The sequence below is a fragment of the Loxodonta africana genome, chromosome 8 (assembly GCF_030014295.1).
Source record: "Loxodonta africana isolate mLoxAfr1 chromosome 8, mLoxAfr1.hap2, whole genome shotgun sequence".
Lineage (NCBI taxonomy): Eukaryota > Metazoa > Chordata > Mammalia > Proboscidea > Elephantidae > Loxodonta > Loxodonta africana.
The window spans coordinates 60103733-60119230 of record NC_087349.1 but is presented as its reverse complement, the minus strand read 5'-3'; the positions used below and the strand labels follow the sequence as shown (position 1 = coordinate 60119230).

The window sequence follows — 15498 nt, the reverse complement described above, 5'->3', positions numbered from 1 at the left end:
AGGTTTTACATTGCAGTTTACAGCAAACATACTATCCATTATAGTGTATATTTAAAACCAAAGTAAAATCGGGTTTTTTTTTTTTTTTTTTTTTTCTCCCATGGCTGGATAAGCCAAATCTGCTGCATCGTATCACATTTAAGGTTGTTTTCCAAGCTGGCTTCTATAAAAGGCCTTTAACGTTAACAGGCATTTAATGACAAAGATGTTCCCCCTGATGAGTGCTCCAAAGTGCCTAAAAAGAATTGCAAATACTTGCTTTCCTTTGATGGCTGTGAAGAACAGCTATTGATAGCAACTCTGAAATATTAAAAAAGACAAAGGAAAACAGCTGTTTCCTTTGCCCAGTGAATTCATAATAAATACTAGTTTGAGGCTACAGATTCTGAAGCCAAAGGATTTTTGTAGGAAAAACTTAATGTTTATATTTATAATCCCATGGACAAAAACTGTCTAGTTAATGGCTAGATCTATTTTTAGCTTGTTTATACAATTAACAATGGGGTGGTGGAATTCCTGACACATCTGGACAAAAGCTCAGAGACAGAGGACTGAAAATTAGCAAAGGGGGAAAATTAATATTCATCTCAAAATTCCACCTGCCATTGTTTCGGAATGATCAAGATTCAGCTACACCTGAGAAGAATTAGAAGGAATCAGAAGCTGTAACTAAAAAAAAAAAAAATATATAACTTCGCATGCTTTCTACTAGTATCTAATTTGATACTTAAAAATTATACAACTGGACTTATTTGCTATGTACATAAAGTTGGAGTTTAAAAAAAAAAGCTCACTACATATATCCACAAGTACTAGAGTCATACTCAGATGTGCAAAAGAGGCATAATAATCTGTTTACCATGCAACTAGCTTTTTGTAAAATCTGTAATGGTTAAAAGAACAAAATCCTTATGAAACGTAACACTAATAGGTAGTAAGTCACACCAATAAACACCTCCAATTCATAAAGGTAAAGACCCAGTATCCCTGAATTTCTAAACTTTCACTGTAGTGTTAACATGGTTTCGTCTTATTGTTATCCCATTAGAAGATTTTAAAAACTTCTCGCTCCTCAATAAACCGTATTTTCAGAGGTGGATAAGGGAACCATAGAATTTCTCTCTCACTTTTGCCCATTCTTATGGATCTAATAGTGTTATTACAGAATCTAGGCTAAGGTAGGTGTTCTAAGGATTCAATGAATTGAAGTAAACTGAATTTCTAGGGTCTAGGATGTTGCTGGTGGTACGTGATAAACCTGCCTGCCAGAAAGCCATGTCTCTGGTTGAAATGTATTACTGCATCGAGGATTGAGAAGTTAAGGCTAGCTGTCCGGTGAAGTCAGACTGTTTCCTAATTGTCAGATAACAGTTTGATCTTCTATATTAAAGTTTCTTAGTGGATGGGACCAGATCTCACAGTTTTCATGGATTCTCTATGTTGCTGGTCTGTGCCATCAAATCAATTCCAACTCATAGCAACCATATAGGACAGAGCAGAACTGCCCCATAGGGTTTCCTAGGCAGTAATCTTTACAGGAGATCACCAGATCTTTTCTCCCACGTAGATGCTGGTGGGTTCAAACCACTGATCTTTCAGTTAGCAGCGAAGTGCTTAACCAGTGTGCCACTAGGCTCTTTGGATCCTCTATAACACCTACAGAAGTACTGGGCACAGATATATGCTTGAGGAAATAATCAGTAGCAGTGGCAGGAATTGAATCAAGTGTGAATGTGGTCATGGTACAGTCATAGGTTACTTCACCCATCACTCAAGAAGCAGTCACCAGTGTGCATCTCTGATGTCATCGTCACTGAAGAACAGACTCTGTTCTTTCCTACCACTATGTCTATAAGAGAACAAACCATGAGGGCCCCTTTCTTTGTCTTACCTACTAAGAAATTACATATGGACACGAATACCACTTTGTGGACTGTACCTGGAAGAAAGTTTTTTTCTGCTTCAGAGGAGGCACCAACCCATCACATGGCACATTTTAAGTCCAATAAAAAAATGTATAGAATCAGCAATTTTTTAATTATGTTAAATATTATCCATAACCAATAGATATTGGAAATGTTAGGCTCATTCTAATAGCACTTCAAATGCACTTTAAACACTGACATGAGGTAGAAGATAAGGAACTCACAAAAGAAAGTAATATTCAAAATACCTAAGCCTATTCAATGTAATTAGTCCCACAAAAGCAGTAAAACAAAAACTGTCAGACTGACTACTGTTAAAATATAACCCTTACCTAAAAGAAGTATCTTGTATTTGAAATTGCTTCCCCCTCCCATCTCCCAGTTTTAGGCACAGAAAAAGAACACTACATACTCTGAAATGTTCATAAGGATTGCATACAATAGTTTCTCCTGGCCATTTTTACTTTACCATGTTATTCTAAATCACCTCAATTGAAACCCAGATCTTTTTCACTTAAATAATTGATCAAATATCAATACAGAGATTAAAAATCCTTCCAGTGTAAGAAGCAAGAGAAAAGGAATGATTCACACTTACAATAATGTTCTTTTCATAAAAACTAGCAGCACTTCATTCTATCAAGACATACAAATTTGGCTTCATTGACTGGTCAGGAACAAAAGAAAATGTACATAGGTCAAAAAAAGCTCCTTGCGGTGGGTGGTACACAAGGGGCATGTGAGGCTACAAAAAGAGTTTTCTTTAACAATTAGCTCTTTTCCCATTAGGTGGTATGTGAAACTACTGGAATGTCAATTTCAATGGCTGAGAGGCGGGAGCGTGCTGAATAGGGCTGTGAGTAAGTATGCATACTGGAAGGATGGGAATACAGTGGTTGCCAGAAAGGAGAAGGCAAAGATTTGCATGCACAGTACCAAATAAACAGTAGAAAGGCAGTCATAAATAGGCCCCCGGCACTAGCAATAGTGACATACACTGCATAGTCAAACGCAAAGACTGGCTCGAACTTTTTGTTCAGATGTGTGTTATAAAAGATAACCCAAATGGATGGGGAGAGGCATACAGTACCTGCCAGGAAAAACAGCAGCCCAGACACCAGGTGACAGCCTGCACTATTGACTAGACACTTGGCCAGTTTGATGTTGGGCACCGAGGACCTGAAGGCTGTGTTACACATTCCAATCAGGCAGAGCAGCAGGGCACCCATTGCGATCAGGATGCTGAGTGGCAGGGCAAACTGGAGGACCCGCAGGTCCAGCTGGTCAACAGATGAGTACCAAGTAGTGTCGTACATCAGGCAGTCACTGCTCCCGTCGTAACGGGCACATTTCACCCACAGGCCTGTGTAAACGGTCAGGTTCTTCTCATTTCTGTTGAACGTGATCAGTCTTAATTTTCTCCAGTTGGGAAGCAGAGTCCCCGCAAAGAGGCCTGCCACAGAGGCGATTCCACACAGGAAGGAGAGGACTGTGGCTGCATGAACATCCCGACAGCCCATGGCCGGCAAGCGTGTGCAGTACGGTCAGTCAGACTGGGGGTAACACACAAGAGGACAAATCATGAGGGGACAACCGGAAAGCACAGCAGGGAGGCATGTTACCTATTAACAGAACTCGTGATGTAATATCAATGCCAAGAGGGCATTGTGTCCCTTGTTTCCTCTCGATGCCCAATATAAATGTACATAAATACATGTGAGTGTCACCTCAGAGCCTCGGTGCTATCACTGACTGGGTCATGTAGCAACAAAGCCTTTAGCTTTTTATTCTGCACATCTTATCGGAGGAATAATCAAAATAAGTTCAAATTCTCTTAACATGACATCTAAAATTCTCTTGGTTGTCAATAATCATTCACTCAACACACACATAAGTTCTTCTATGTATCAGGCACTCAAATATATAGCAGGAGTCAGAGTACTTATCAATCATCAGCTAGCCACAAACAACAAAAATTCAAACGCTCATGCAAATGTAAAATGAGACTAGCACGCACAAGTGAAGATGGCTCATAAAAGACAAAGGTAGGGGGCAAGAAGCACTAGAGGACAGCAGACTGAGCCAAATGGCTTGGGTTCCAATCCTCACTTTCTCACTTACTAGCTGAGTGACCCTCAGCCAGCTATGCAAACTCTCTGTGACTGATTTTCCTCACCTGTAGGATAAGAAAATAACAGCACCTATCTCACAGAGTTGTTCTAAGAATTCAATGAATTAATGTAAAGTATTCAAAATACTTCTGGCACATACTAAGTGCTATGCAAGGATTAACTACTTTCTTAGCATTCAGTGACCAGCCCAGTGCTTGGCACACTGGACTTCAATGAACATCTGTTGAATGATAGTTAAGTAAGAAAAAGCAAAACTGATCTCATTCCAGAATACTGTGTGTGCTGGAAAAATTATAAAACGTAAACGGGCTCATCTCCAATGAGTCTGTGAAAAGATGGGAACAACAAAGGTTCCTGAAATTATTCTACTCAGCTACTTCCTGGCCGATTCAAGGTTGCTTCAGTACATTTTAGGGAAATCTATAGCACTTGTTGGTTATTGTATTATTGCTGCTTATAAGATGAATGAACAGATTTTTTAAGTGAAGATGGTATCTCTACTAACGGTATTATGAGGAGGAAAAAAAAGCTGTGCCTAGGTTTGTCTTTCATGCCAAATTAAATGGTTGTGTTTTCTATATATGAAAAATTATAAAAACCAATATCTTACTCAGCTTTAATTTCTTCAAGGGAAATTCACTCACAAAACAACACTCTTTTTTTCTGTCTTCCATCCTGCCTCCTACAAGGCAGAAGAACATGAGGTAGTACATTTACTTTTTTTGCCCAGAGCACAGAGGGGTCAGGTTGAGAATATTTTTATTTCTGGATACAGTACATTGGTGTTTAGGGAATCTGTCATCCTTTGCAGAGTCAAATATTATCTATTCAGATGGTAGAGTAGCGCTCCCAGGAGTTCAAGGGTCAGAGAAAAAGACCATGACAAAAAGGCTCTAGGAGACTGTGTCAGGATGTGATTTTCTAACGCATTTGGAGGGCAGGGCATGATGTCCTTTAGAAAACAATATTACATGGTATATTTAATCCAACTATAAGCACTAGGAATAATTTTACTAGCAGAAAATATACAGCTCTGTTTTAAGTGTACAATATAAAAATCAGAGTTTAAGCACAAGTGACCACTTAAAAAAAAGTTAAGTTAAGCATGGTTAGTTCTAAGTTTCTCCAATAGTATTAGCTTACTGCTTGTTTATCCTATTATCTTCTATAGGTATTACCGGAAGTAGCAATAGTTGAAGAAAAGGTTTAAAAACATTTTATGGATGAAAAACTCTTTAAACAAAGAAATTATTGTCCTATCCTAGTTTTTTTCTTGCAACTTAGGAAAAGACAGTCTTGCTTAATTTAGCAACCAAACACTTTGGCCCAGCAATGGAAACTCTGGTACAGGTACAAGGATGTTTACACTGGGAAAGGCTACTAACAATGCCAAGCTCAAGAATTCAGCTCCTTCTTGGTTTTTGCTCATCTACCTGTGTCAACCTCACTACCTGTGAGCAACTTGCATAGTGTCCGACATTAGAAACATCTATTGAATAAATGACTACTGGGCCCTGTCCCAAGACCACAATAACTCACAAGGGTGGGCCACTGGTCATACAGACAAGGAAGTGGTTATTACAAAGCATCCATTATTTCAAGAGATGTTTACTTCAAGTAATAAAACATGTGAGACCTTCTGTTAGACCCTGGAGGGGCAGCGAGATCACCAAGATACACATACTGCTCCCCAATCTGTTAACAGTCATACTAAGGGAAATAATGTTAGAAATCTCATATTAGTGTTTCATACAAACTAAAAATGATGGTGGTACATCAGTTGTATGATTACTACACATCAAATGATTATTGTTAGGTATTAAGTGAACCAATGAGGCACCTGTTCATACACATGTATTGTTCAGGGTTAGGTTGAGACTGAGCAACAAAGGAGAATGATGATTTGATCAAAGTTGTAAAGGCATGAGAAAAAGGCTCCCCGTTTCTTTCAAAGCTTCAGAACTCCTTCAGATAACCCACAAAGAGTCCTAACTCAATCACAATCCGTGCTTTCAGAGGGAGGGAACAAATACTTGGAGTACCACCTTCACTGAGATTTCTCCAATCAAGCATGCCTGTGCCACTGATTCCAATGATGCAAAAGGTACAAGAAACCAGGTTAGAAAGAAAAACTTCATTACTAACAAATTCCTATAATACTTAGCCTACAGGCTATCAAACAATATTAATGAACTGATTAATATTAAAGATAGGCCAATATTTATTTGAGTATTAAGTGTGTTTACATCTATCCCACATCAAGATCAGTACAAGTATTCCATCGGCCTCCGAATCTGCTTTTCCTGAAGCGTTCTTGGGTCAAATACAGGGACTGACTGAAGTCCTGTCTACATGGGATCAGTAAGATACTACAGCATTTTTTTCAGAGGGAAAATACTATTAACCTTGATCTTTTACTAAAATTCAACATTGGTGATGGAATTAACGTCCTAGCTCCTTGTAACTTCCTTTGGCTACTTTACTTCTTATGGCCTGCTCTTGATTCGACATGCCTATGATTTTTTAAGTCATATAACCATAAAACCAAAACCAAACCCACTGCCTTCGAGTTGATTCCAACTCATAGTGACCCTACAGGACTATGCCCCCCGGGTTTTCTAAGGAGCACCTGGTGTATTCAAACTGCCGACCTTTTGGCTAGCAGCCATAGCACGTAGCCACTACACCACTGGGGTTTCCGTATAACCCACTGGAGGGATAAAATAAGTTTTTATAGGAATAGGCAGGAGAGGAATATATTTATTGATTAAAAGCTGGGAGATAATGTTGACTTCCCGGTTAGGATTTGTTCATACCGAGAGAGTAAAAAGAGAGTTCAGAATGATTTTTTCAAATGCAAACTTAATCATGTCACTCCACTTCTTCCCAATCAATGGCTTCCCACTGCCCTTATAATTATCTCTAAAGTCTGAAATCCTTCCCATAGCTTACACCATCTAGTCTACATAGCCATCTTGCTTTTAACTCCCCAAATGCGCCACTTTCTTATTTGATTAAGGGCTTTCCCTCATGCTATTTTCTTCCTTCTTCCAAATCCGACCACGCCCACTGCCACTGAGTCGATTCTGACTTAGAGCTTTCTTAATCTCATCCCATTCTTTGCTTGGCTAGTACCTACTCAAGAGCTTTCTTAATCTCATCCCATTCTTTGCTTGGCTAGTACCTACTCATCTATCTAATTTCAGCTTAAACAATCCTTTCCAGGGGGCCAGCCCTAAACCTCTTCCTCTGCCCCTGGTTTTATGCTCTGGTTGCACCTTTACACTTGTTAGTTGCACTGCTACCTTTGGTGACAGTGATCTTGCTTATAATCCCTTGTGCAATATTTATCTTTTCCACCAGACTGTGAATTCCTGAAGGACAGAGATCGTTCTGTTTTGTTTGCTGTGTTCAATATTGGCACACAGAAGGCACCCAATTACTTGCTGAATGAATTATATGAATGAATGAAGAAACAAATGAAGGGTCCATATGAGTCTCGTCAGGATATAGAAAGTTACAAATTGCTCCAGTATCAGATGCATTCAGTTTATTCAGGACAACTCATCCCATCCTGTGTTCTTCTAGACCCCTGTGTTCTGCTCCTTGTTGGCCAAATGTCTCTCCCATTTTTTAAAACAAAGTTCATTTTCTTCCCACAGAAACACCAAATTAGGGAAGACGAGGCTATTCCCAGGCACTTACACACGGATTATGCTTCTAGAAATACGTATCTACATTTGGCAACCCTGGCTGAACTTCAATGCTGGTTAGGAAGTCAATCGATTTCAATTTAATAGGAACATTATATATTGGATACACTCCTCTTTATTAATAAAAAAAAAAAAAAAATTTTAATTAATAATGGTTAATATTTTTTTTTAATATATCAAATTAAACCTTATTTATCAAAGTTAGTCAGTTCATTATATTCATATTTACATTTTCATTTTTAAATATCAGTGGGAAAAAATAACACTTTTTTTTGCCATTATGAAAAACCTGTATTAGGGATCATGGAACACATTTTAACAAATCTGATGATCTCTCATAAACACTACCTGGGTGACAGCTTAGAGCTGGAACATATGTACAGATGTGCAGGCTTGCTGTTTTCATCTGGGAGACAGCTTGGTATTGTGGCCCAGGAGGACAAAGGCCCAAATGCCAGTCATTACCTACCAATTACAAACTGAGCAAGTCACCTATCTCCTCTGAACCTCAAAATTCTCATATGTAAAATGACCCACGAGGTATCTGTAAGATCATGAATAATAAGGCCTTTTGTAAACCAGAATGTGGTCAGAAATATAAGCTTCTGTAATAAGTTAGTAAGTAGACTTATTTACTTCCTTTAGCTAGGAACATGCTTTTCTTCTTGACTGTGAGTAAACAACCACAGATAATTACAGTCATATAACAGTAATGACAGAACACTGTCTTTGGAGTAGTTACTGACCAAATCGAATGACCAACCACTTTACATTTGTCATTTCACTATCTGTTCCACAGTGACTTTCAGAGAATAAAATTTCAGATGGATAAAATTTGGTACACAATTAAAGGCTATGAGAGTTATCATTTTAAATAAAAATATTTTCAAAAAGGTATCGCTTCTGTGGTTTTGAATTAGAGTTCAAATAAGTGTGGATCAGGAATAGTGGTTAAGAGCTTTAGGAATGGCTAGGTATGTCATCAAGGACAATTCTGAGGAACAGCTATACGAGAATGCATGTCTAATAGCAGCTAAGTTAATTCTGGATGGTAACACTAGAAGTCTCCTCTACCTACAATTTGGGTTTTTAAGTCATCAATCATTGTACTCACAAGGAAAAGCTGTCCTATACCTTTACTTTTTTGGCCAAGAGGAAAAACATGTCATTACTGGATGATATATGGTGGCAGAAAGAAGGGAAATAAGATATAGTCAAAAGATGTACTTACCCTTTGAGATATATGATAATCTAAATAACTTTAATCAACTTAGAAGGAATATATGCACATCTGAATGCAAAGTAGAGACTCTGTGGGTCTAAAGAAATAGGAAAAATTAATATAGTTTCTCTAGAAACTCAATTTGAATTCACATGGAATTAAAAGAAATTAGCAATCATCCAAAACCAATAAAATGTTATGCCAAAAAATATAGGTCATAAGCTTAAAAAAGGAAGTTTATTCTTAAATTCATGCATTATTTATATGTCAGATACAGAAGAAAAGATTAACTCTCACTGTGATTTGAGAAAATAGGAGAAATAAGGATAAAAATCACTTTACTGTCTTGGAAATAAATTATCAACATTTAATGAATTTTTTAGATCCTTTTCATAATTATAGTGCAAGAAGAGGGAGGGCTCAGGAAACACTGTGCAGTTGTCTTTGAAGCACAAGAAATTATGTTTCTTTTCTACTTTTTACAAGGATGTTGTTGTTGTTAGGTGCTGTACAGTCAATTTTCTACTCATAGCAACCCAAAGTAACACAGTAGAGCTGCCCTATAGGATTTCCTAGACTGTAATTTTTATGGGAGCAAATCAACAGGTCTTTTCTCCTGGAGAGTGGCCAGATGGGTTCAAACTGCCAACCTTTTTGGCAACCTTTGGTTAGCAGCCCAGCGCTTAAGCATTGCTCCACCAGGGCTCCTTTTTAATAAGGATACTGACAACAAACCAGGCAAAACTGATCTGTGCTGTGCATCCTGATATTTAGAACTAGAATGTTTTCCTGAGTTAATATTTTCACCAGTGGTTCAGCCTGCCATTTTAAAATGTTTCCGTTTATCTTTTTCAAGCACAAGCCACTTCCTCTTCCAAACAGGTGGAATGAGAATAAGACTTGTAAATGCTGGAAAGCTTCCTGGTTTAAGGCAATTAGCACTAGTCTTATTATGGTCATTACACCAGTGTTGCCCAAAACAGTGCACAGAAGATATTTCAATTAAGTTTTTTGAGTTTTGTTTTCCAAATATGCGTTTCTTGAGCTGGTAACAAGCAAAACTACTCACTCCAAAATCAGAGAAAATCGTTTTACAATTACTAACACACAATAGGATCCCTGGGCAATCATCTTAAGTGGGGTTACCAAATCTGGCCTTTCTGTAACGTCCTGACCGGCTCCTTTAAGGCCTGTAACAGAGCTTTAAGCTTCAGAAGAAAAAAACCAAACCAAGCTTCCAAGGCAACCGGTATATCCCCTCCTCACCCCTCCTCTTCCTTTGAGCTGTGTCCTTAGGAACACTAGAGCTGACAAAAAAGGAAAAAAAAAAAAGCACTCCTGATTAGACCCAATGGAAAGAAACCGCAACAGCGACTTAATGCTCTCTGAGCAAGCCCATCCCTGCAACACTGAGTGGGTTTGAACCGGGAGTAGGTCATCATTACACAACCAGCGTCAGATGGTTATTCAAAAATAGCAACTTGCAGCTTCACACAGTAAACCCCCGCCAGCCAAGTTCCCAGCCCTAGGCTGCTCCGGTAAGACAACTCGACAATTTCCAAACTCCTGTGTAAAAAAATAATGTTTAAAAGCTTAATCAAGTAACTCCTCACTCAATTAATTCTCACTTCCGCTACTGTGGTTCGCATTTTTTCACGTCCCTGAAACCCCTCCATTTAGTTATTTTACATAAAATCCTCAACTACTTATGCAAAAGACCCAGAAATCAGAACATCCTTGACCACACCTACCTGCTTCTCACATGCAGCACATTTTACTCGCCCACACTGAGGAGCCTCTCACAGCGTCTCCCTCTTTCCGTTCCAGGAAGTGTGTTCTTACTGAGCCGCACCGGAGGCTTCTGGGAGCGTAGTCAGATTCTCCCGTGGCACTAAACCGGAATGCGCTGGGAGACTACAGCTCCCAGAATCCACTGGGCCGCGGGCCGCAGGTAACATCCTGCGACCACCTACCACTTGCAGCCATAGTTCCCCCGTCCCTTTTGAATTTTGCGTTCCGTGTAGATCTGGGATAGCAGTTTACAACAAGACCAAACGAAACAAAACTAAAAATAGCTTTGAATTGGGTTCCCAAGTAAATATTTTCTATTCACTGTGATTTGTCCGTAAGAAACTTTCTTAGCAGAAAATCTTAAATCCAGACTGTTTTCCCACAAAACATTACCGAAGCAGGAAGTGTGTAAGTGGCCAAACTTCCAGAACTAGACCGCGTAGGTTTATATGGGGTACTGTTACCTACATTTGGCTGACCCTGAGCAAGTTGCCTGGCTAGCCTGTGTCTGACGTTATTTGTAAAACGGAGATAATAAGATTACCTACATCATTGGGTTGTTTTGAGAATTAAGTGACTTAATATAAACTGCGGGACACATACTCCAACTAACTCTGACCCTGTTTGCTTCTCGCAACTGTAAAATCTTATGTCGGTGAGTAGCTGATTAAAAAAAAATGCCTAAGTGTCATGATGACTATAACTTACTTTTACATGATTACACACACAAGTGGAATTAAAGTAAATGTGGGAAATATTGACAATTGCTGAATCTAAGAAAAGAGTGGGTGTTCATTATACTATTCCTTCAAGCTCTTTGGAGCTTTGAACATTTTAAAAGTAAAAGGATCGGGAAGCAGTATCAGTTTTCCACTAGGCAGCTATGACCTTGGGCAAGTTAACCTTTTTTTGTGCCTGTCTCATCTGTAAAAATTATTTGTTGTTGTTGTTAGGTGCCAGCAAGTTGGTTTCGACTCATAGCGACCCTAGGCACAACAGAAGGAAACACTGCCTGGTCCTGAGCCATCCTTACAATCCTTATGCTTGAGCTCATTGTTGCAGCCACTGGGTCAATCCACCTCATTGAGGCTCTTCCTCTTTTCCCCTGACCCTGTACTCTGCCAAGCATGATGTCCTTCTCCAGGGACTGATGCGTCCTGACAACATGTCCAAAATATCTAAGACGCAGTCTTGCCATTCTTGTTTCTAAGGAGCATTCTGGTTGTACTTCTTCTAAGACAGATTTGTTTGTTCCTTTGGCAGTCCATGGTATCTACATCAGAAAATTATGGTGAAAATTAAAATTAGTTACTATACATAGAGAGGAGCCCTGGTGGTGAAGTGGTTAAGAGCTTGGCTGCTAACCAAAAGGTCAGGAGTTGGAATCCTCCAGCCACTCCTTGAAAACCATATGGGGCAGTTCTACTCTGTCCTATAAAGTTGCCATGAGGCAGAATCGACTTGACTGCAATGGGTTTTTATATACAGAGAAGTCTACAACAGTGCCTGGCACACAATAAGGACTAAACCCACTGCTGTTGCGTTGAGTCAATTCTGACTCATAAGGACTATAAAAACAAACAAAAACCACCTCTGTCTGGAGTCTATTTTGTCACATAGCCACCATACAGGACAGACGACAACAGCCCCACAAAGTTTCCAACGATGTAATCTTTACAGAGGGAGCCCTGGTGGCTTAGTGGTTAAGAGCTTGGCTGCTATACCAAAAGGTACGCAGTTTGAGTCTACCCGGAAAACCCTATGTGGCAGTTCTACTCTGTCCTATAGGATTGCTAAGAGTCAGAATCGACTCGGCGACAATGGATTAAATCTTTACAGAAATAGCCTGCCACATCTTTCTCCTGTGGATGCCTGGTGGGTTCGAACCGCTGACCTTTCCATTAGCAGTCAAGCACTTAACGACTATGCCACCAGGACTCAATAAGGACTATACGTGGTTGCTAATATTATTTTCCATTTTTCGTTGTTCCAGTAATGATGGGACTATTTGTTAGTAATGGAAAAGGGGAAAAAGAGTCTGTTCACTGCAAACCACTTTTCATTTGCCATACCGCATCAGAAGCTGGGTAAGATTGTCTAAGACCAGAAAAAATCCTACACCATTGCTGTCATCATTAGGTGCCATCAGGTTGATTCCGACTCATAGCCACCTATGTACTACAGAACAAAGCACTGCCTGGTCCTGCGCCATCCTCACAATCTTTGTTATCTTTAAGCCCATTGTTGCAGCCACTGTGTCAATCTATCTCATCGAGGGTCTTCCTCATTTTCCATGACCCTCTACTTTACCACGATGTCCTCCAGGGACTGGTCTCTCCCGAAAATGTGTTCAAACTACATGAGATGAAGTCTCACCATGCTCACTTCCAAGAACCACTGTACTACTTTCCAGACAGACTTGTTGGTTCTGCTGGCAATCCATGGTACCTTCAATATTCTTCACCAACAACACAATTCAAAGGCATCAATTCTTAGGTCTTCCTTATTCATTGCCCACTTTTGGCATTCATATGAGACAATTGAAAATATCATGGCTTGGGCCAGGTGCCCCGTAGTCCTCAAAGTGACATCTTTGCTTTTCAACACTTTAAAGAGGTCTTTTGCAGCAGATTTGCCAATGAAATGCATCTTTGATTCCTTGGCTGCTGTTTCCATGGGCGTTGACTGTGGATTCAAGTAAAATGAAATCCTTGACAACTTCAATTTTCTCTCCGTTTATCACAATGTTGCTTATTGGTCCAGTTGTGCGGATTTTTGTTTTGTGTTCAGGTGTAATCCATACTGAAGGCTATAGTCTTTGATCTTCATCAATAAGTGCTTCAAGTCCTCTTCACATTCAGCAAGCAAGGTTGTGTCATCTGCATACCACAGGTTGTTGATAAGTCTTCCACCAATCCTGGTATTGTGCTCTTCTTCTCATATTCTAGCTTCTTGGATTATGTCAGCATACAGATTGAATAAGTATGGTGAAAGGATACAACCCTGACACAGACCTTCCATGATTTTAAACCATGCAGTATCCCCTTGTTCTGTTGGAATGACTGTCTCTTGGGCTATGTACAGGTTCTGCATAAGGACAATTAAGTGTTCCAGAATCCCCATTCTTTGCAATGTTATCCATAACTTGTTATGATCCACACAGTGAAATGTCTTTGCATGGTCAATAAAACACACATAAACATCCTTCTGGTATTCTCTGCTTTCAGTCAAGATCCATCTGAAATCAGCAATGATATCTCTCGTTTCACATCCTCTTCTCAATCTGGCTTGAATGTCTATCTACTGCTGCAATTGTTTTTTAATGATCTTCAGCAAAGTTTTACTTGTGTGTTATATTAATAATATTGTTCAGTAATTTCCACCTTCTCTTGGATCACTTTTCTTTGGAATGGGCATAAATATGGATCTCTTTCAGTTGGTTGGCCAGGTATGTGTCTTCCAAATTTCTTGGCATACATGAGTGAGCACCTCCAGTGTTGCATCTGCTTGTTCAAACATCTCAATTGGTATTCTGTCAATTTCTGGAGGCTTGTTTTTTGCCAGTGCCTTCAGTGCATCTGGGACTTCTTCCTTTAATACCATCTGTTCTTAATCATATGATACCTCCTGAAATGTCTGAACACTGACCAATTCTTTTTCGTACAGTGACTTCCTTCCATTTTCTTTTGAGGCCTCCCATGTCATTCAATAGTTTGCCCGCAGAATCCTTCAATATTGCAACCCAAACCAAACCAAACCCACTGCTGTCGAGTGGATGCCAACTCATAGCGACCCAATAGGGTTTCCAAGGCTGTAAATCTCTACAGAAGCAGACTGTCGCATCTTACTCCTGTGGAGCCGCTGGTGGTTTTGAACCATCGACCTTTTAGTTAGCAGTTGATTGCTCTAACCACTGCGCCACCAAACCAGTAAAAACCATACCCGTTGCTGCAGAGTTGGTTCTGACTCATAGTGACCCTATAGGACAGAGAATTGCCCCATAGGGTTTCCAAGGAGTAACTGGTGGATTTGAACTGCTGACCTTTTGGTTAGCAGCCACTTAACCACTGCGCTATAGGGCTGCATTGCACCACCAGGACTCCTCAATATTGCAATAGCCATCATGAAATGTAATTGTTATGGATTGAATTGTGTATAATATGTGTTGTAAATCCTTACTTCTATGCCTGTGATTATAATACCATTTGGGAATAAGTTCTTTTTTATGTTAACGAGGCAAGATTAGTGTAGGGTATATCCTGAGATACAAGAGATAAATGGAGCAAGCAGAGATGGGGAAAAGGAGATGCCAAGGCACATGAAGATCTCCCAGGAGCAGAAGTTCAGAGGACACAAGGACCTTCCTCCAGAGCTGTCAGAGACAGAAAGACTTCCCGTAGAGCCAGAACCCCAAATTCCAACTTCTAGCCTTCTAAACTGTGAGAAAATAAATTTCTGTCTGTTAAAGCAACCTACTTATGTTTCTGTCATAGCAGCATTAGATAACTAAGGCAGTAATTACATGGAAAAGATAACACTGGGTGGTGGAAAAATGTTCTTGGCATGGATAAGCGAAGTACAACCAAGAAAGAAGAGCCAGGAGAAGAGCACATCCTTTGGAGCCATGGCCCCTGTGCTGAGAAACTCCTAGATTCATGGCAAGACTGATGACAAGGACCTTCCTCCAAAGCCAACACAGAGAAAAAGCCTTCCCT

General features: G+C 39.7%; 1 protein-coding gene across 6 annotated transcripts; it reads right to left on the bottom strand.

Moving 5' to 3' along the window:
* Positions 1 to 50: 50 nt before the first annotated feature.
* On the bottom strand, positions 51 to 10870 carry CLDN12 (claudin 12). Of its 6 annotated transcripts, XM_023544444.2 has the most exons (4): positions 10744 to 10870; positions 9002 to 9089; positions 4668 to 4739; positions 51 to 3478 (listed from the first exon to the last, which is right to left on the bottom strand). In XM_023544444.2, exon 4 carries the CDS (start codon positions 3443 to 3445, stop codon positions 2711 to 2713), a length of 735 nt encoding a protein of 244 aa, XP_023400212.1. In that variant the 5' UTR covers positions 3446 to 3478; positions 4668 to 4739; positions 9002 to 9089; positions 10744 to 10870; the 3' UTR covers positions 51 to 2710. The 6 variants fall into 6 exon arrangements, with proteins under 6 accessions (XP_023400212.1, XP_023400211.1, XP_010585585.1 ...); XM_023544443.2 differs by having other exon boundaries at positions 51 to 4739; XM_010587283.3 differs by lacking the exon at positions 4668 to 4739.
* Positions 10871 to 15498: the final 4628 nt, after the last annotated feature.

Coding starts and splice junctions, on each gene's coding strand:
- CLDN12 (XM_064289964.1), bottom strand. CDS start 3,445: ATGGGCTGTCGGGATGTTCATGCAGCCACAGTCCTCTCCTTCCTGTGT.